Genomic DNA, 22,004 nt, shown 5'->3' with positions numbered 1-22,004 from the left:
TAAAAATATTTAATAATACATAATGAAAATTACACTTACTATATTATTTTTCTTTTTATTTAATATCTAAATTTTACTTTTATTTATGTTTTTGTTTATTTTATACATGCATATTTTAGTAACTGGCGTTATGTGAGTTTAAGGTAATTGCAAGGCAAATGTATATTAACAGTGTCATTAAATTAAAAGAACTGCACCTTAAAATGATTAATTAAAAAAGATCATAACTTAAAAAATACGATCATAGATTTATTAATAGTTTAAGTAAAGATTATACATTTATAATAATAGCAAATGATATGAAGTATATACATTTTATATAATTTAATATGACTCTATATTTTAATATTCATATTTATATGACAAATATGTATAAGAAAAACAAATCTGCACAGACACTAAAAATAATAATAAAAGTAAAGCGAATGTTTTTCGATAATGTATTAGTAGTTGTTTGCGCTAGATGGCGCAGTGCAGCAGCAGTGACGTCAGCGCGCTCTCAGCGAAGGCGCTGAAGAAGAGAGAGCGGCTAATGGAGCAGCGGTGGATGGGATCTGCAGTTTTCTCTCGACCTCTTCTTCAGTTAAGAACTCTCGACCAGTTTTTCAGCGCTTTTCTCTGGGACTGTCTCATGCGGGTTATGCAGTAGGTGTTTTACAGCTTTACTGAACTGTAAAACGGATCTAAGGCGCTGCGAGTGGAGTGTATTTGAGCGTAGAGGCTTTGCTCAAAAAGTTGGCAGGTGTATCATCAGCTTTAGTCTGTATGTTGTTGTTGTTATTTTTGTTCTGTTTTGTGGCCTGAAGGGGGCGGTGGACTCCTTCTACAGTCGCTTCCACGCGCTCTTCCAGCAGGACCCCGAGCAGAACGCGATCGTAGACCTGCTGCGAGGAGTAATCACGCCTCAGGTCAGATAATTTACTGTTAAAAACTATGTTTTAAGATGAGACTGACCACATTTAGTTTCCTATCTTTCTTTGTGACACTTTCTAAATATGTTTATAAAACAAATAATAAAACACATTTGCATATTTAACTTTATTTAAATTTATATTGCCTTTGTAATTACATAGATTTTTATTGACTCCATTGAACTCAGCTGTTTTATTTATTATTATAATACATACATATATATATATATATATATATATATATTATATATTATTATTATTCAAATAAACCCTCATTTGAACCAAACAGTCTTTGTCCAGAAGATTTATTGTGAAATGTTACAGTATAATTTACAGTGAATTAATACTTTTTATTTTTACTAAATGAACAATGATAACATAAATGCTAACAAATAAACATATTTACAATATTTTTTCAATCTTGTATGATGGCACAGATTTCTGGACATTTTGAGAAAATCAAGGAATTATAAACAAATATTTGAATTAATTTTTAAATGCTATTTCATCAAACATATTGTAAATATTGCACTAATTGGTCAAAAATCTGACTATTTATATGGCAATATCGATACACTTCTACTATATGTGAACATTTTCTACATTCATTCATACATTTCTACATTTTCTACCATAAATGTTTCAAAATGTAAGTTTTGATTAGTAATATGCATTGCTAAGGACTTCACTTGGACAACTTTAAAGGCGATTTTCTCAATATTTCGATTTTTTTTTTTTTGCACTCTCCAATTTTCAAATAGTTGTATCTCAACCAAATATTGTCCGATCCTAACAAACCATACATCAATGGAAAGCTTATTTATTCAAATTTAAAAAAATTACCATTGTGACTGGTTCTGTGGTCCATGGTCACATACTTGCAATTATATTAAGCACATTTTTAGGTGGTTTATTGTGTTTCCGTCCATCTTGAGTTTTTCACGTGTCTTTGTTTGTAATCAGGCAGATGATGAAGACGCCTCGAGCAGTGAGATAAAGACCCTGCGCGCTCACATCGGTCCTGTGTATGGTACGGCGTTCCTGACGGATGGCTCCGGCCTGCTGTCCTGTACGGAGGACTCCAGCATACACCTCTGGGACCTGAGCAGCTTCACGAACACTGTCCTGTAACGCAGCTACGCCCATCCCGTCTGGGACATGGACGTCAGTCCCTGCAGCGTGTACTTCTCCACGGCGTCCCACGACCGCACCGCTCGCCTCTGGAGCTTCGTGTGCACCTATCCTCTGCGTCTGTATGCCGGAGACCTTTGGAGACCTGTGGAGCACACAGTAGGGGGCGTCTGTGAGGCTGTTCACTGGGCACCGCGGGCTCGTGCTGTCCCTCTCCTTCTCACCCAACGGCAAATACCTGGCGTCGGCCGGAGAGGACCAGAGACTGAAGCCGTGGGACCTGGCGTCCGGCAGCCTGTTGAAAGACCTGCAGGGTCACAGCGACAGCATCACCAGCCTCTCCTTCAGTCAGGACAGCAGTCTGGTGGCCTCCCCCTCCATGGACCACTCGGTGCGGGTGGGACATTCACAGCATCCCCAGTGAGCAGATCGGACAGTACACGGGCAGCACTAGCAACATCCTCAATGTGCAGTTCATGTCCTGCGACCTGCTGCTGGTGACGGGCACAGTGCTGGAGAAACAGGAACAGTGAGAGTCAAAACACCCCAAAATCTGATAAAATGGTTAGGGTTCATTCAGGATAATCCCCCAGTCATCTCAATGGCAGAATGCACTCCAGTTTATCTGAATTCATCCTATAAGTAAAATGAAGCCACTTAGCACCATTATTATTTGGCATGGTGACATTATGACAAACCTGTACCTAAGTTCTTATTACTGTAAAGCACAAAAAACAGTGAGATCCTGTATTTGACTGTATTCTATTCAATTCAATTCAAGTTTATTTGTATAGCACTTTTTACAATACAAATCGTTACAAAGCCACTTTACAAAAAATTATGTTTCTACAATATCTAGTAACAGCTTATAAGTGGTAACTGTCAGTTTGTGCTCGTATGACAGGATTTGTAGAAAAATTAATACAAGACGTAGTCAGCCAGGCCATATACAACTGTATTTGTTGTACTGCTCTTAATTTGTTGATTGAACTAAATAATTTAGGACATAATTTAGGACACAGTTTCTTTTCTTTAATAGATGTTTTGCAATAAAAATGGCAATATAAAATATTACTTATAAATTTATAATTTACAGCATTTTATCTTATTAAAGGAAAGACAACAAATAATACCTTGATTTTCATCATCATCATCATTATTATTATTGTTGTTGGCATTAAAATAAGTATTTGGATGACAATTGTCATTTTAATAGGGTTTATTTTCTTTGAGCAATATATATATATATATATATAATTTTTTTTTTTTTTTTCTTCTTGCCGAAATATGGTCAGGACATGTTCTTGATGGGTTTTTGTGAGATTTACCCTTTGTGTTTTGTAAAGCGAGAGTGTTGATGTTTTGGTTCATTTTTGTTATGATTTGTGTTGATGCCTCTGAAGAACATTAGAGGTGTAGCCTGCTGCTTTCATTAAAAAAACAACTATATTTTTCATTATTTCCGTGTCTGTATTTTTCAGTTTGGCCAATTTCTATTGTAACGTTGCTGTTGTTTGTTGATGGCCTACTGTATGTTTATAAAGGTAAGCACATCCAGCACTGTTCTCCTGGAAGCCAGATAAACGGCATTCATCCTAGTTTAGGCAGAAAACAGTCCTGATGAAGCTGTCATTTATCCTAGATTTTATTCCTCCAGTCACTAGGGATTGAGTTTAATTTTACTGCAAAATAAAAAATAAAAAATACTTCCTCATAAAAGCAAAAGAAAAATATGAATGATTAATATAAATGCCAAATTTGTCTTTTGTATCTCATGGATGGACTGAATGATGACTTTCCTTGAATCTGATTTTGCAACCCTGCACTTAGTTTTGTATAAAGCAAGGTGAGAGTCTCTGTTTGGAGTTTCCTTTTTGTGTCCTAGTGGTCAACCACACAATCATGGGATGTTTGTCTTTTAACAGTGACAGAAAAACATGACTTTTGTATTGTTTGGTTCTTTCAAGGAAATGTTTTTGCATCGCTCTGATACTTGCAAATATGTTTTTGTAACATTTCATATTTCTGATCTGATTCCTGCAGTAATACCGTAGTAAAGTTCTCAAGCAGGATCCGATCCACCTCTTCTCACACAGGTGTGGCTGCTTTCACCCAAACCAGTTCTGCTCTGGATGGGCGTGACGCCAACCTGACGAGCCTGTCCAGTGTGGCTGAATTCATCTCACACCCACACACACACACACACACACTCGAACACAAGCTCACAGCTCCAGACGAGCGTCACCAGTGTCCTGTCTGTGGTTTTGGCCCGTTTGAAGATGCCCTACAGCGTGAATCTGCCGAGTGGCTCTGGCCAGGCAACCCTAGTGAACAGCACACAGGCGGACGGGAAGACGTTTGAACAGCTTCGCCTGGAGTGTTTGCAGAAGGGGAAGCTGTTTGAGGATCCAGATTTCCCAGCCGTAGATGACTCGCTCTTCTTCAGCCAGAGGGTCCCGGTTAACTTTGAATGGAAGAGGCCGGGGGTAAGTGACCCGCAGTAGGCATGATGCTGCAAGATGACATTTTTGACTCCTGGATGAGGTGCAAACAGTAAGTAGAGTACGATGAATTGGGTAATCGAACACATTTATTCTCTTTACTGAAATATCAACCAGCACTTGATCATCCAAACAACAAATGAGACCCCAAATCACATGAAAAACCACCTGGATTTGATGGAGCAAGATCTCATAGTGCAGAAAGGATTTTTCCATTCATATAAATTGGCCCTGCGGAGGGAATTGAGGGTGAATTTGATGGGTTCTGATGTAATCTATAAAGTTGACAAATGTCTATAACTGTGAAATCTGAAGCATTCCCTTCTCTGTGATGCTCCTCCTGTACAAGTATGGATGGATGTTAAATGAATGAATGAATGAATGGAAGTGGTTTTATGGTTCGTAATTAATAATGGTTTCACCTGTAATATTACGCACCATCTTAAAACATTAACATCGTTTTTGACCTTTACATCACATGACTTTACCTTTGTGTGCAAGTTGCATGTTTTAGAATGGGATTTTGGCACTTTAAAACCTGTCATGCAAGTTTAACCCAGCTGGCTGGCCGCCTTGTGAACACACCAGAACTCAAATCCCTGACATTTCATGTCCCTTTAAATGTCAATCACAACAGAGGTCATATTTGTGCATGAAGGACATTTCTGAAGTCCTGAAGCCACTGGAGACTGATGCATGCAGTAGGTCAGGAATGCCGATTGAATTTTGGCATGTACGGAGTGCATTGTTTATTTAGTCTTGAGCGATTGAATGGAAAGTGGATGTAGGTTTTCTTCTAGAATAGACTACTTGGTTGAGTTTAAGAACAGGTTGCCAGTAGTTGTAAAAAATAATCTAAGATGCTCCCCACCCCTCCATCATGCTTGTAAACTCTGAATGAAACTACAACTGCATTGCATTCCAGGGCGTTCCTGCAGAGCGACCTTAGATATGCAGCTCGTGAAGATTGTGGGCTTGCGTTAGAATGTGAACACACCCCACACAGGCATCAAGGGTGGCGTTCACACGTATGTCTCTGTCTCTAATCAAACACTTCGTTAGATATACAGTAACTGCAGATCATGTGACATGTTGAATCTTCTGGAAATGTCTGTACAAAAATTTTAAAGATTGAAAATACTGTTGTATAAACAACCTACAGTACTCAATTCTTCTGTCATTACTGCATTCAGAACATCTCTTAACATGGATGGATGGATAGATAGCATGAGAGATCAATTTTTTTCTCTGATCTCTTCAAATTCTGCAAGATGGATGATAGATTGAGGGAAAGCATACAGAAGGATGTTATTTGATTTGACAGACTGATATTTTTCCCTGATATCTGTTCAAATTCAGGAAATCTGCAAAGACCCAAAGTTCATTACAGGAGGAGCCACCAGGACAGACATCTGTCAGGGGCAGCTGGGTATGTTTTGCTGTCGTTTCAGGTTAATAAAATGTTTTATGACAAAATTAAACCTTAATCTGAGCAAAACACTTCCAATGGCCAAAGAATAAAATAATGGATCAGTGTTGTGGAGGGTTACTGATTTACATTTACATTTATTAATTTAGCAGACGCTTTTATCCAAAGTGACTGACAAATGTGGACAATGGAAGCAATCAAAAACACCAAAAGAGCAATGATACACAAGTGCTATAACAAGTCTCCGTTAGCTTAAACGCAGTACACGTAGCAAGGGGTTTTAAATAATATAATAAATAAAAAGAAAACCGATAGAATAGAAAAAGATAGAGCAAGCTAGTGATACTTACAAAAGTGATGCATTACAATATTGCATTACTCCATGAAAAAGTAACTGATTGTGTTACTTAGTTACTTTAAATGGAAAGTACATTACTTTTGCACTACTTTGTGTCACCTGGGCTGGGCTCGCTTAATAGTTTTTTAATGCCAGAAGTTATATTTTTGGCAACTTTAAGGGCCCTTTCACACCAAAAGTGAAATTGATAAACTTTAGGCTGAACAAAGTGCCAGTGAATAAATGGGAAAGCAAAGTAACTTGCGATACTTATTTGAAAAAGTAACTCCGATATATTGTTGTAAATGTAAAACTAATGCATTACTTTACCAGTCACTTGGTAAAGTAGTCTGATTGATTACATACCTTGCATTACTTGCAATGCATTAAATGCAATGCCTCAACACTGTAATATGATCTCTTGCCCTTCATGTTTGGCCACGCAGGAGACTGCTGGTTGCTGGCAGCGATTGCCTCCCTGACCCTCCATGAGGAAACTCTAAAAAGGGTCGTACCACATGACCAGGACTTTGATCGTGGCTACGCTGGAATCTTCCATTTCCAGGTAAATCCCACTCTCTGAACTCTCTCTCTCTCTACAGCTTCCCAATGACCTCCAACCCTAACCATCTCCCCTTGTTATGCAGTTCTGGCAGCATAATAAATGGCTGGACGTGGTGGTGGACGACCGACTCCCGTGTGTGAGGAACAAGCTGGTGTTCGTCCACTCCGCTGACCAAACTGAGTTCTGGAGTGCACTTCTGGAGAAGGCCTATGCCAAGTATGCACTTGAGTTTACAAAACAAGATAAGCCTTGATGTCTTGTCATATCTAGTTTTGAGACGTCGAACCTGTTTATGTAAGTCAATCATCTCTTGCGCTTCCCTCTCAGGCTGAATGGCAGCTATGAATCCCTGAAAGGAGGAAGCACCATGGAGGCGATGGAGGACTTCACGGGCGGCGTGGGGGAGATGTACGAGACGAAGAACGCCCCCACAAACCTCTTCCTCATCCTCAAGAAAGCCGTGGAGAGAGGATCCATGCTCGGCTGCTCCATCGATGTAAGCGAAGCTTTGTTGGATTCAAAGTGAGATCAGCAGCTGTTCCTAAATCCCAGATGTTTGTGTTTTCGTATCACTAGATCACTAGTTCTGCTGAATCTGAAGCACAAACCACTACTGGTCTGGTTAAAGGCCACGCTTACTCCATCACTGGAGTGGAAGAGGTAACCAAGCATTTTCATAGATTCACTCTTTATTGTCTCTTTATTATCTCTTACGTCTTGTCTCGTCTTCTCAGGTCAACTACAGAGGATCAAAGGTCCAGCTGATTCGTGTTCGTAACCCCTGGGGTCAGGTGGAGTGGAACGGACCCTGGAGCGACAAGTAAGAATCCACTAATGGTAACACTTGAATGAAGTACATCTGTTAAACATGATCAAAAATTCATAATAGTAGTCATTATTAAGAAACATAGAGATGTTATGTCCATACAATTACCTATGTTTTCAACTAATTATTTTTTATGTGATTTCTGGGATGAAATAAGCTGGAAAATGCATTTAAACTCAATTGAGGTGGATAACTTTTTAATTAAACAAGAAAACATGCACATAAACTATAATCGAAACACAAATGAATTCATGGATGCGCATGAAAAACCACTTCCGTGACTCATGAATTTATGCTACCTCAATTGTGTATTCAATAGTGCTGTCAAACGATTAATCGTGATTAATTGCATTCAAAATAAAAGTTTTAAGTTACGTAATATGTGTACTTATGTATCTATGAATGCACACACATACAGTAAATATTTCACAAATATTTACATGCATATATTCATGTCATTTATATTATAAATAAATATATTTAAAATATAAACAATTTTTTTCAGAAATATATGCATGCGTGTGTATTTATATATACATAATAAATATACACAGTACACACACATATATTATGTAAATAAAAAATTATATTTTGGATGCGATTAATCGCGATTAATCATTCCACAGAACTAGATTTAAAAGAATTTGGTTTAATTACCTCACAGAACTCAATGTGTTCCCAAGCATCAAGCACCCAGAATCCAAGATAACAACAGCATTTCTTATTGCATTTTGTCTGTGCGCTCTGGGTTGCAAGTAATTTAATATGTAGAAAAAAAGAGCCACAGACTTCCCAATCTGCAGCAAGTTTTTTATTATTTAATTTCTGATACTCTTGTGGTCTTTCTTTCTTTAAATCTTGTTTTCCAGTTCCAGGGAATGGAACGCTATCGGCAGTTCAGAGAAGACACGACTGCTGCACAACTCTTTGGATGACGGAGAGTTCTGGTATGTGTGACCCATCACATTCAGAGCAATAATAATACATTCTATTTGGTGATGCCTTTCAAAACACCCATGTGATGTAACGAGGGGCTTTAAAAGTTAACAGAAGAAGTTTATGTCAGGTTGATTGCACTTAAAGAATCGCTCCACATGAGAACCAGGATGATCTGACTCAGCGAGCTCATTCAGATGTGTGCTGTGAACTAACATGACTTGCTGTGTTGCAGGATGGAGTTCGGGGACTTCAAAGCCAACTACGATAAAATTGAGATCTGTAACCTGACTGCTGACTCTCTGTCAGACGACGATAGGAAGAAGTGGCAAGTCAATCTGTTCGAGGGCAACTGGATCAGGGGCTCCACTGCTGGAGGATGCAGGAACTACATCGGTCAGTATCATAGACTTCATCATAAAAGTTTGCATGCTAACCCAAACTATAGTTTATGCATGAGGCCCAGAAATTGTACTATTTACAGTTGTTTAGACCTATATTAGTGTTCCTCTTGATCTCGGTTTTCCCTTCTCAGACACATTCTGGACAAACCCGCAGTTTAAGCTCCGTCTGGACCATCCAGATGATGGTGACAAGATGTGCAGTGTCATCGTGGCCCTGTTGCAGAAGAACCGCCGTCGGCTCAGGAAAGAGGGGCTTGACTTAGAGACCATTGGCTTTGCCATTTACGAGGTGAGGGAGATGTAATACTGTGCTGGAAGACCTTCATGTAGTGCCTCTCGCTCCACTGAAAACTGACCTGATCACTCACCTAACCTTAGGCTCCTGATGATCAAGATCACCAGGGGAAGGACTTTTTCCGCTACAACGGCTCTAAAGCGCGGAGCCGTTCTTACGTCAACATGAGGGAGGTGTCCGAGCGCTTCAGACTGCCGCCGGGAAACTACCTGCTGGTGCCCACCACCTTCCAGCCGCACCATGAGGCTGACTTCCTGATCCGGATCTTCTCCGAGAACAAAGCTGGAGCCATGTATGTCCATGCAAATACTCTCCAGTGTTATCAGCAGGATTTTAAAGAAGATTTTAGAAAAAAAGAAAAGTTCTGTCATTGTTTGCTCACATTTACTCATGCCTTTCAAAACTCCCATGCTGTTATTTTTCTAAGAATACAAAAGGAGAAATTTTAAAAGAATCTTAATGCAGCTATATCATACCGAATGTATGACGCAGCTCCAAAAAACACAAAAATGCACCATTTAAATACTATGAAAGTAGTTTATATGACTCATAGCATTATATTAAACTCTGCGTCAAATAACTTTTTTATATAACAGCACGATTATTCACAAATAATCTTAGTTTGTGCATGTGTGTATGCATTTCACTGGCATTGCATTAATCATAAAAGTATTATAATTATAGTGAATTATTCATTCATGGTATTCTTGAAACCTATTTCCATTAAAAAACGTAATTCCTCTCAAATGAATACTCATATCCCGTAGATGTATTTTTACACCAAATGACTGTACGATGTAATGTGTTTTGTGTTTGCAGTGAGATGGGAAACACCATTAAAGCAGATCTGCCAGAGGTGAGTTGATTCATTTATAGTCTCGCTGGGAGCTGGGAAAGACTCATTTACTGGACATCAATAATTTGACATACACTGATGTTGAATGCTGAAAGTGTGTGCATGTGTGTTTGATTTGCGAAGCCACCGAAGCCAAACCCACCTGAGGAGGAGACGGATGAGGAGAAGGGCCTGAGGAGACTGTTCGAACAGATCGCCGGATCGGTAAGAAACTGATCAACTCCAGTCTGTTTACTGCTGAGTTTCCCAAAGCAAACTGCACGGTGTTGATAAAAAGCTGATGACAAACTAACTATTAATTCAATCCTAAAAATGTGACATTAAAGTAAACAATCAATTTTTAAATAAAAACAATCAAGAGATCAAAAAATATGGGGTTCCATTTGTGCCTAAAATGAGTCGACTGCTTTGTGCTTTGTTCTATACATTTGTCTTTGTCTACAGTCATTGCATACTTGTTCAGGTAAATCAGTATATGTTGTCTGTTGACGTTGTCATCCTGCTGTCGTTATGTTCTGTCATCCTAATGTCATGATGACAGAACAAAGACGACATTAGAATGAAAGAATAAGATGACAGTAAGGGTGACAGAACAAAACAACAATAAGAACAACAGTAAAAACAACAGAGAAAAAGATGGCGGGACGACGCCAACAGACAACATATACGTCAACTTATACTGATTTACCTGAACAATTTGGCAATGACTGTGTAGACAATGACAAATGTATAGAACAAAACACAAAGCAGTCAACTGATTTTTGGCACAATTGGAACACCATAGAAATAATCTTATTTGTTTACCTGTACGTCATGTGACCATTAACTGAGATTGGAGAGCCATGAACATAGAATGTGTTATTAAATTATTAAAGCATTAACAGAGGAGTTAGGCTGGGGAAATGTTTGAGAATCCCACAACAGCCCGAGCTCGCCCTCCTCTGGTGTGATTGTGGATTACTGTATGTTTTACACTGTTTTATGTCTCTATGAAGGATAAGGCCATCAGTGCCAGAGAACTGCAGCATGTGCTGAACAATGTTCTGAGCAGAAGTGAGTCTGCCAACGTTTACAAGCATTTCAATCCAAAACCAGAAATACCATAAAGAGCTCACATGCAACTGTCTCTCTGCAGGGAAAGAGGTGAAGTTTGATGGCTTGACACTCAATACCTGCCACAGCATCATCAACCTGATGGATGTATCCTCTCAACGACCATCCGTGTGTCATTAGTCTAAACTAACCCACTTCTGCCTCAAGTTTAATTACATTTAATTACATTTTACATCTGATACGTGAGTATTATTTTGAACCACTGTTCCTGAGTTTTCCTGAACCGAGTGCAGGCGGATAACACCGGAATGCTGGAATTCGAGGAGTTCAAAGTCTTCTGGGATAAGCTGAAGAACTGGATCGTAAGTTACAGGATCATACATTTACTTGTTAGCTTGTCATCAATGACCATCTTCCAGAATATCACCTTATTTCTCAGAATGAATCTTCCACAGAGAAAGTGTGAATGTGTGTCGTGTGCTTGTGGTAGATGCTGTTCCTGTCTTACGATACGGACCGTTCTGGACGCATGTCATCCTACGAGCTGCGCAGTGCTCTTAATGCTGCAGGTAAACATCATAGTGAAATTTAAACTGAATTATTTAGAAATCAGTGTTTTCTCTGACCTTGTTTGTGTTTTCTTCATTCAGGCATGAATTTGAACAATAAGATTTTGCAGTTGCTTGGTCTGCGGTTTGCAGATGAAAATTTTGAAATTGATTTTGATGATTACCTGACATGCATCGTGCGTCTGGAGAACATGTTCAGTACGTAATGACAATGCATCAACTAAAAGTCTTATCTCTACTTTTGAGTGTATTTTTGTGTTTTTTTCTTCTTTATTATTAATATTCAGAACATTCCAACACTCAAAACATGTTGAGTGTAAATAAAACCTGGTATTTAAATCTAGATTTTGACTTATGTTACAGGAGTCTTCCAGGCCTTAGATAAGCAAAAGAAAGGAGTGATCAGTCTGAACATGATGCAGGTGAAACATCACTTTTTTTAAATTTATTTTTTACCTTTTTGTAAACATAAAAAAGCATTATTTATTTATTTGCAATACATGAACTACAACAGTTCCCCAATTTGTCAAAAACGTAAGCTAGTTCTTAGTAGTTTCCTTATTTAACAACGTTAGGCAACGTTTTAAGCCACATATTGCTTTCAAAGTTCATGTTTCATACATTTTGAGCTGCTTTCGTGTGTTTTAGTAAGTATTGTTACTCCTTTTAATAACTCTAACATGTCAATGTTATAAACAAATCTTCATTTCTTCACAGTTCCTGATGTTGTCCATGAACATATGAGGATTCAACACAATCCAGCAGGAACGATGAGATGGATGGAGACAGCTGTGCCACTGGATTTTCACTCTTATGTGGAACAGATTTTACACGTTTTTGTTTGTTTGTGGGGTCTTTCCCATTGCTATTGACTACAGATTTACCTGAAAGTTTTTCTATGATTATTTTCTCAAGTGTTGTGTTCTTGATGGCACGTTTACTGTTATTTTTCTGTGATTTGAGGTATATTCACCATTTATGGATGTTGCAAGAATCTGTAATTATTGAAAGATGTATTATTCACAGAGCTGCTAAAGCGCCAAGTTTTCATCTCGTAAGGTGCATGCATAAATGAACAAAATCAGGAATATAAAATAATTTAAATGACGATCAATTACTGCAACTATTGTTATTGAGAAGCTGAAATAGAGCATCAAATAACTGAAATATGTTTAATAAAAATCATTGTTTAATATTAAACAAGGTCCAAGCATTTTTTCAGTGATTCATTTAAAAAAAATGAACTAAATGGGCAACATATTACTGGTTAATGAAATTAAACATTTTCAACAAATCAATCAAGCAAATAAATGAATAAACAAAAATGAAAAATATCATCTGATCAGTCAATTACATTAAAACTAACAAACGCGTTTCTTTCTTTATATATTGCGTGTCTTGTGTTTGTTTTTTCTTAATAATTTGAAATTAATATATTTGCCTTATTATTACATTCTGTCTAACTTAAGATGAACCAAATAAAAGCAATATATATATATATATATATATATATATATATATATATATATATATATATATATATATATATATATATATATATATATATATATTTGAATAATCAAAACAACAGGCACTGCAACAGCAACGATAAAAACACTCAAACATATTGGAATTTTTTTTTTAATTAAAAGTAAATAAAAGCTAACGTGATATATGTAAGAATATAAAAGTTAACAAGATAATTTTTCATTTAGAATTTGCAGGCTAGCGTTTTAACGTCATCATCAGTACGTCAAGTCCCTCGTTTAGACTAAACCAAAACCGATTCAGGGGTGTTTTTTCAACTACAACGGTCGCGGCTGGTAGCGCTGTCATTTATTAGATCGCTTCAGTATATAATGTTAAACTTTATATACAAATCGTAAGCAGCACTTTATAAATAAATAATAACTTGTTATTTATGACAGATGTTTTGGACTATCGCTCCTTCTTCAGTCATTCGGGATGGTATAGTCCAAAAATGGCCGCTGTTGTCCACGCGTTTCGAGCTGACAGAAGAATTTCTGTTTGATACTTCGTTGTTCACTTTTCATAACATCGATACCATTACGTTCACTTCATACCTTAAATACAAACGCTTGGATATTCCTTAAACTATAAGAATGGTGAGTAACTTCAGTCTTGTTTTTACATATTCAGCTGTCAGGCCAGTAAGCGTGTAAATCACGTGTTAAACTGTAGCAACAACTTTTCTCATTTAAACACGAAATACAATGCCTGCGTTCTAAAATAGACTCGTTTCTCTCAAGATTTATGCTTTAGGTGTGCGTTACGTTTTAATAACACCGAAAGCAGTCTTATTGTAGTTTTGAATTGTAGTGTTGCATTATGAAACATTTGGCCCAGAACACACAAAGATTAAATAAAATGCACCCAGAAGTGGATAAAATGAAAAGGACAGATTTGTGTGTTGGCGCATTATAGTCGTGATCTGTTTGTCCCCAGCCTCACAAAAAGAAGAAAGCCTTCATCAATAAGAAGAGCGCATTGTCCTTTCACCTGGTGCACAGAAGTCAGAAAGATCCTCTGGCTGCAGACGAGACAGCTCCCCAACATGTCCTTCTGCCCGCTGCCAGGGTAAAACACACACACCCCACTTCTTAAGTAGTGTTAACACTGAAATATCACCCCCTGACCGTGTCCCTGATTTTGGCATTTGTTCCTGCAGGTGGAGGTGGAGAAGAGGAAGGAGGAACAGCGTAATTTCGGAGTGTTTTTTGATGATGACTACAATTACCTGCAGCACCTGAGAGAGGCGCCTCAGCCCGCAGAGTTGGTCTCTGCTCCTCGCATCCGCAGAGACGCTCGACCGAAACCTGAAGAGGATGAAGAGGAGGCCAGCGTCCCTGTGAGGCCATTCACCAGCAGAAATGATAATTATATATTCCAAACATGTGACACCACTGATTAAATAACTTCCACTTAAATAGTCCACACAACCATGAAAAGACGCCCTCATGTCATTCTAAACCTGCGTGACATTTATTTTCTAAAGTCACTAGTTTTTTACTTTTTTAGGGATTTTTCCCTTACCTTGTTACATTTCTGTTAGTCCTGGTAAAAAATGACCAGCCTACAAAAATGATACATTATCACCGAATATTGGATTCTGTCTTTTAATCAACTTATTGTCTTTAAATGACTCAAGATTTTATGCACCATTTTTGAGTGAGCATTGCCAAAATTATCAACCAAAAGTGCTTTATTCAATCAACAACCCAAGTGCATCAGCTCAGATCAATAAGGCCTATGTTTCAAAACAAAATACAAAACCTGTGCTAACTGAAAGAAAAGATTGATTCCAAGATTTGGTGGTGATATAACAACGAGAGACAATTGATAAGCTGTTTTTAAAAGGTCACACAAAAACACAGAATTAGGTAAAGGATTTTCAGCACGGGGTTAATTCTTTTGTGTTGACATATTTCCAGTTACTTGCTGATTCAAAATTCAAAGATGTGTACACATCCCTGATTTTTTCATTATTACTTTTGGTCCATTTTCCATGACATGAAAGATTTGAAAAGTTAAATGTGTTATTAGATAACCTTATGGTTATTTTTACTGATAATATGCATGCAGATAGAGTGAAGGTGACAACAAACAACATTACGGTCTGTTTGCGTCTCCTACAGTTGATGAGCATCGTTACGCTTGTGTTTTGATGACATGCTGGTTTTATATGTTGATGTTTGTCGTACATGCAGACGGCCTCCATCAACCTGCCCTCGTCTGTGTTCGCGTCTGAGTTTGAAGAGGAAGTTGGTTTATTAAACAAAGCAGCCCCTGTTTCAGGTGAGATCAGAATCAGTCCTACTCATGTGTCTGCACTCACAAACATTTACTTTATTTCAGATCATACCTCACTGGCTGTCTTGATTCAGTGGTCGATTCATGAAGAAAACCAAAATAAGGCCTCAGACAGGGATGAGTCATGGTGGACAAATATTTAATTATTAATGATTATTTTTTGAATACTGTACAGTTCAAAAGTTTGGGTTTAATAAGATTAATGGTGTTGTTGTTTTTATTTAATAGTTTTGTTAATCAAGGATGCAATGAATCAATTAAAAGTGTCCATGAAGGCAAAAATATCACTGTTTTCACAAAAATATGAGCAGCACAACTGTTTTCAACACTGATAATCAGAAATGCTTTTTTAATTTCAATATTTCTGAAAGATCATGTGACACTGAAGACTAGAGTAATGATGAAAAAAAAATCAGCTTTGATCACAGGAAAAAAATACAGTTTACAATTTATTCTTAAGTGGCAAAACCAAACAATAGTAAATGGTAATGTGACCTTGAGTTACAAAAAAGAAATATATTTTCATAAAAAAAGGTTAAGCGAAATACCTGTAGATAAAGAGACCAATGCAAATGTAGTTTTGCATCTTGGTTTCCAGGGCCGCGGTTGGATCTGGATCCTGACATTGTCGCTGCGCTGGATGAGGACTTTGATTTCGACGACCCGGAGAACATCCTGGAAGATGACTTCGTCGTCAAAGCCAACGACGTCATGGGGTAAAACTGACAAATGCCAAAAGATTAGCATGTGCCTGATAGCTTATCGATGATTGGATAAGTTGGATGTAAATTAAGCGAGTTAACCAATGGGATGAATCTGCATAACCCTGCCCACATCCAATGTCATCAGATGTCATCATCAATTTCCTTTTGTTTTCTGACCTCAGTGGTGATGACGATGATGAATGGGAGGACACGGATGAGGAAGATGATGAAGATGAGGAGCAAGATTATGATTCAGAAGGTGGTCTGTCTGAGGATGAGGAAGGCGGCCGGAGAGAGTTCATGTTTGCCGACTGTGAGACGAAGAGTCGGTTCACTGAGTATTCGCTCACATCTTCCATCATGAGGAGGAACGAGCAGCTGACGCTCCTGGACGACCGCTTCGAGAAGGTCAGCCAGCAGATCTTCCACACACATTAGTGTCTGTTCACATGGAGCACTAATCAATCTTTCACTAAGGCACACACTACAACACAGCAATGTGAAATATTTACAGTTCGCCACAATTAATTGTTTATGTTCCAGTGTCTATGACAAATAGTTGTCTGTTTGTTGAATAGTTTTATGAGCAGTTTGACGATGACGAGATCGGCGCGCTGGATAACGCAGAGCTGGAGGGCTACATCGAACCGGACAGCAAGCGACTGGAGGAGGTCATCAAAGACTACTTCATACAGAAAGAGAAAGAGTGAGTGTGTCACGGATCTGTGTGTGAGAGACCACAGCAGAAGAGCTCACCACTTTGTGTGTGTGTGTGTGTGTAGATGTCAGAAACCAGATCAGCTGGGTCCTGCGGAGCTGCCCTCTGTGAAAGAGGAAGATGAAGAAGAGGATGATGATGGAGAGGTGGAGATTGAGACGATGGTCATTGAGCCGCCCACAGAGCGCTGGGACTGTGAGACCATCATCAGTGAGTCTTGATCCATAGAGTCTCTGAAGGATCATGTGACGCTGCTAAAAATTCAGTTTTGATCACAGGAATCAATTTGATTTTAGAGTGTATTACAATAGAAATCAGTTATCATAAATTGTAATAATATTTCACCATATTACTGGTATTTTTTGATCAGGTATTAAAGATTCCAGATGTCCTCATTATTCTTACCAAGTTCATTTTCATCTTTCTCTCCCAAGGTACATACTCCAACCTCTACAACCGGCCCAAACTGATCCAGGACCCCCCAAAGGTGAAGAAAGCTTCCATACATTCGTCATATTTATTCAATTGTTCACTCAAAAGAAGTAAAGAGACTGATCATATTCACTGCGAGTAGGGTTGGGTATCATTTTAATTTGATCGATTCCGATTCTTATCGATTCCTAGATTCGATTCCAATAAGATCAAAAATCCATTATAAAAAAAAATAGGTCAAACATTTAGATGTCAAACATGTATTCTGTCTTTTTACAAAGCATTCTGTTGCAGCTGAATAACATGAGCAAATATCAGCAGCCTACAAAACATTTAGAATTTTGCCCATGCTTTAAAAAAAAAATACCACAGCTAAAACAACTAAACAACTCGGTACAGCCATTTCTACAGTTGAAATACACGGAACAGTCCGAGAATGGACAAGTGTTGCCAATTTAGCCAATTTGTCGCTATATTTATCAACTTTTCAGACCCCCCCTAGCAACTTATTTCCAAAAAAGCGACTAGCGACAAATCTAGCAACTTTCTTGGACAAACCTTATTTAGTCTCTCCCGGTCCAAAGCATGAGCTCTCTCTCCCAGCGCGCGCACACGCCCCTCTCTCTCTCCCAGCGCGCGCACACGACCCCCCCCCCTCTCTCTCTCCCAGCGCGCGCACACGCCCCTCTCTCTCTCCCAGCGCGCGCACACGACCCCCCCCCTCTCTCCCAGCGCGCGCACACGACCCCCCCCTCTCTCTCTCTCCCAGCGCGCGCACGCCCCACTCTCTCTCCCAGCGCGCGCACACGACCCCCCCCTCTCTCTCTCTCCCAGCGCGCGCACGCCCCTCTCTCTCTCCCAGCGCGCGCACATGACCCCCCCCCCCCTCTCTCTCCCAGCGCACGCACACGAACCCCCCCCCTCTCTCTCCCAGCGCGCGCACACGACCCCCCCCCTCTCTCCCAGCGCGCGCACACGACCCCCCCCTCTCTCTCTCTCCCAGCGCGCGCACGCCCCTCTCTCTCTCCCAGCGCGCGCACACGACCCCCCCCTCTCTCTCCCAGCGCACGCACACGAACCCCCCCCTCTCTCTCCCAGCGCGCGCACACGACCCCCCCCTCTCTCTCTCCCAGCGCGCGCACACGCCCCTCTCTCTCTCCCAGCGCGCGCACACGACCCCCCCCCCCTCTCTCCCAGCGCGCGCACACGACCCCCCCCTCTCTCTCCCAGCGCGCGCACACGACCCCCCCTCTCTCTCCCAGCGCGCGCACACGCCCCTCTCTCTCTCCCAGCGCGCGCACACGACCCCCCCCCCTCTCTCTCCCAGCGCGCGCACACGCCCCTCTCTCTCTCTCCCAGCGCGCGCACACGACCCCCCCCCTCTCTCCCAGCGCGCGCACACGACCCCCCCCTCTCTCCCAGCGCGCGCACACGCCCCTCTCTCTCTCCCAGTGCGCGCACACGACCCCCCCCCTCTCTCTCCCAGTGCGCGCACACGAACCCCCCCCTCTCTCTCCCAGCGCGCGCACACGAACCCCCCCCTCTCTCTCTCCCAGCGCGCGCACAAGCTCCTCTCTCTCTCTCCCAGCGCGCGCACACGACCCCCCCCTCTCTCTCCCAGCGCGCGCACACGCCCCTCTCTCTCTCCCAGCGCGTGCACACACTCCCCTCTCTCTCTCTCTCCCAGCGCTTGCACACGACCCCCCCCCCCCCTCTCTCCCAGCGCTCGCACACGCCCCTCTCTCTCTCTCCCAGCACGCGTACACGCCCCTCTCTCTCTCCCAGCGCGCGCACACGACCCCCCCCCCCCCTCTCTCTCCCAGCGCTCGCACACGCCCCTCTCTCTTAGGTCATGAATATCATCTGTCATTTAGTGACATTTAGAGACTTTTCAGGCAGGGTTGATCCACTTTCCATTCAAAGACGTTGGCAACACTGGAACGGGCACAAATCGGGAATCCTCTGTGCACTGGTTCTAAAATGGAACTGGTTTTCGATACCCAACCCTAACGGCGAGTTACATTTCCGATTCAAATCCACAACCTTTTTGCATGTGAACCAAATTTCAGACGTGGGTTGTGTCTCTGTCTTACAGTATATGTCTATAGCACACACACAAGTAAACCTGCTAGATTTATAACAATCAGGCAAAAGAAATCAAATGTTGAGTTTGTAGTGAATTGAGCTTGTATTCATATTAATCCTAACGAATAATACCCTCAATGTGAGTAATTTTTTTAAATGCTTTTGATGCATTTATTAATCAAGCTAATTCATAGTATATGTGACTAATAAAGCACACAGATCTGTTTTCTTTATTTGCTCATTATAATAGTTTGCATGCAATGTCATGACCAAAGCACATTTCAGAGGTCATTAGAGGAGAACATGTTTGTCCATAAGGATGGATGGGGTTACATGAGTATAATTAGAGCTTAAAACACAGAAACACCAAGAGAAGTGGTCCATAGTGCAAACAGTACGGCATGGTGCTCGCAACACCAAGACTATGGGTTTGAATCCTGCACAAACTGATTTTATATACATCTTGAATGCAAAGCAAGTTTCACTGGATGAAAGCATCCGCCAAAAGTGTAATGTAAACATGTGTTTGCAGCCCAAGGAGATCCGAGTGTCCGCTAAGACAGGGATTCCTCTGGACGTCCTGCCAAAACGAGGCCCGACTACCAAACAGGTGGAGAGGATGGAGAGGATCAACGACTCGGACCTGCCCCGAGCCGCCACACAGCCCCGCTCACGGGAGGAGAGCGCAGAGGAGAGGAGAGCCAGGAAACAGGCCATCAAGACGGAGAGGAAGGTGAAATAATATTAAATATCAATCTACCTCACATTATGTTGCGATTATCTAGTCATCTCTGGTTTATGTCCTGCCAGACATCAGCTAGTTGAGGAGAAGTGTGTTGGCACTTCAAGTTGTCACACTTGGGATTTATTATTTTATAATTGAATTAGAGAAAAAAATCTCACATTAGAAGAGGAAGAATGCTCCGTATTAACCACTCGGCCATATTACTACCTAAAAAGCACCTTTAATTTCCTTCATTGTTTTAGGAGAGGAGGTCAGAGAAGAAAGCAAACAAACTGGCGTTCAAACAGGAGAAGCAGATGCAGGAGAAGCAGATGGTTCATTTAAGAGCAAACGTTCAGGGTCTGAAGCTCTCGTAGGACGGCGGAGATGCTCCAAAGACTACAGGACCTCACTGAAGACACACCAGCTCACAGGGTTACACTGTCACAGTGTTCCTTACCAGAACTTCTATGTTTGTTTGCCTAGCGCTTGTTGTCATGGAGACATCATAACAAATGGAATCTTCAGAAACTGTTCTATTTAAGTTTGATTGTTTAAAGGTAAACAGTCAGCAGGAGTTCATTACTTAATGACTCAACATTTGTTGTTTGTACAGAATATAATTAAAAAAGGGTTTCAACCAGTTATCAGTTTATATACATGTATTAAAACAAGTACTATTTTTTTCCCAATAGAATCCCAATCTGGTTTTAATAAAAACACAATATGGAAAAATACAACAACAACAAAAAACTATCTTTTTTTCTTTTTAAATTGGCACATTGTCAAAATATCAGCTGCCTGTATCTAGATAGCATGGCTTTATAAATTGGCTTGTCAGTTCATCATGATGAAAATCTCTCGTCTTCTCCCATCATGTATTGTGCATAAATGCCATTCACAGGATTGAACAATAAACAATTTTTTTTAACCTCAACAGTTCCTGTTTTCACCATGTAGTGAGCATGTTGAAGATCTGCTACATGACCACGCTCTAATGTGGTCACGTTGTGTCAGAATTACAGCAATTGGCAAAAATTTTCACATCTTTAATGCAAACTAATTGCAAGCTGGAAGTGTTTTATAAGAGCTCTGACATCACACAAAAACCCCCAAACTGACAGTGTCTTTGAGAGACGGTTAGGAGCAACTTAAACACACTCCTGTTCAAAGGTTACAGATCAGTGAGATTTTCTTGTTTTCGAAAAAAGTCTCTCCTGCTCACCAAGACTGCGTTTATTTGATAAAAAAAAACTAATACCGTAATATTGTGAAATATTACAATTAAATATAACGGTTTCATTATATTAAAATTTATTCATGTGTTGTCAAGTAAAATTTCCAGTCATTACTTCAGTCTTCAGTGTCACATGATCCTCCAGAAATTACTCTAATAGGCTGATTTGCTGCTTAAAAAAAGATTTCTGATTATTATCAGTTGAAACCAGTTCTGCTGCTTTATATTTTTATAGAAACCATGATGCTGTAGTTTTTTATGAATACAGAAGGTTCAAAGGAACAGCATTTATTTTAGCATATTATACGTTTGATTAATGCATCCTTGCTGAATAAATATTCCCCAGTTAACAATTTTGGTTCCAAAATATAACCAAACGGGTACCAAAAACTAACGTTAGGGTAACGTTCTGTGTCTGCTGGATCAGTTCTTTAAGTGTGTGTGACATGACATTCAGCCA

At 40.1% G+C, this 22,004-nt stretch overlaps 3 protein-coding genes across 3 annotated transcripts; all 3 read left to right on the top strand.

Annotated features, from left to right (window-relative positions):
• The first annotated feature begins 463 nt into the window (after positions 1 to 463).
• taf5l (TAF5-like RNA polymerase II, p300/CBP-associated factor (PCAF)-associated factor) lies at positions 464 to 2,630 on the top strand. Its single transcript, XM_059555034.1, is given in 5 exon segments — positions 464 to 637; positions 807 to 908; positions 1,875 to 2,179; positions 2,181 to 2,438; positions 2,440 to 2,630. Coding segments are annotated over 5 exon segments (975 nt in total). The 3' UTR covers positions 2,576 to 2,630.
• Positions 2,631 to 4,321: 1,691 nt separating this feature from the next.
• capn9 (calpain 9) lies at positions 4,322 to 13,016 on the top strand. The gene is made up of 20 exons (XM_059554754.1): positions 4,322 to 4,528; positions 5,903 to 5,972; positions 6,756 to 6,874; positions 6,957 to 7,090; positions 7,202 to 7,370; positions 7,451 to 7,534; positions 7,609 to 7,694; positions 8,570 to 8,647; positions 8,872 to 9,032; positions 9,172 to 9,329; positions 9,419 to 9,627; positions 10,155 to 10,191; positions 10,315 to 10,395; positions 11,187 to 11,244; positions 11,327 to 11,391; positions 11,538 to 11,606; positions 11,735 to 11,813; positions 11,895 to 12,011; positions 12,177 to 12,235; positions 12,531 to 13,016. Exons 1-20 carry the CDS (start codon positions 4,322 to 4,324, stop codon positions 12,555 to 12,557), a joined length of 2,067 nt encoding a protein of 688 aa, XP_059410737.1. The 3' UTR covers positions 12,558 to 13,016.
• Positions 13,017 to 13,779: 763 nt separating this feature from the next.
• On the top strand, positions 13,780 to 21,232 carry ltv1 (LTV1 ribosome biogenesis factor). Its single transcript, XM_059554750.1, has 11 exons — positions 13,780 to 13,939; positions 14,280 to 14,411; positions 14,503 to 14,682; positions 15,542 to 15,629; positions 16,243 to 16,360; positions 16,531 to 16,756; positions 16,927 to 17,054; positions 17,131 to 17,276; positions 17,501 to 17,553; positions 20,116 to 20,316; positions 20,571 to 21,232. The coding sequence occupies exons 1-11, from the start codon at positions 13,937 to 13,939 to the stop codon at positions 20,682 to 20,684; spliced, it is 1,389 nt and encodes a 462-aa protein (XP_059410733.1). The 5' UTR covers positions 13,780 to 13,936; the 3' UTR covers positions 20,685 to 21,232.
• Positions 21,233 to 22,004: the final 772 nt, after the last annotated feature.

Source organism: Carassius carassius, chromosome 7, assembly GCF_963082965.1.
Source record: "Carassius carassius chromosome 7, fCarCar2.1, whole genome shotgun sequence".
In the NCBI taxonomy this organism is placed as follows: Eukaryota; Metazoa; Chordata; class Actinopteri; order Cypriniformes; family Cyprinidae; genus Carassius; species Carassius carassius.
This window is presented reverse-complemented; position numbering and strand designations above follow the sequence as displayed.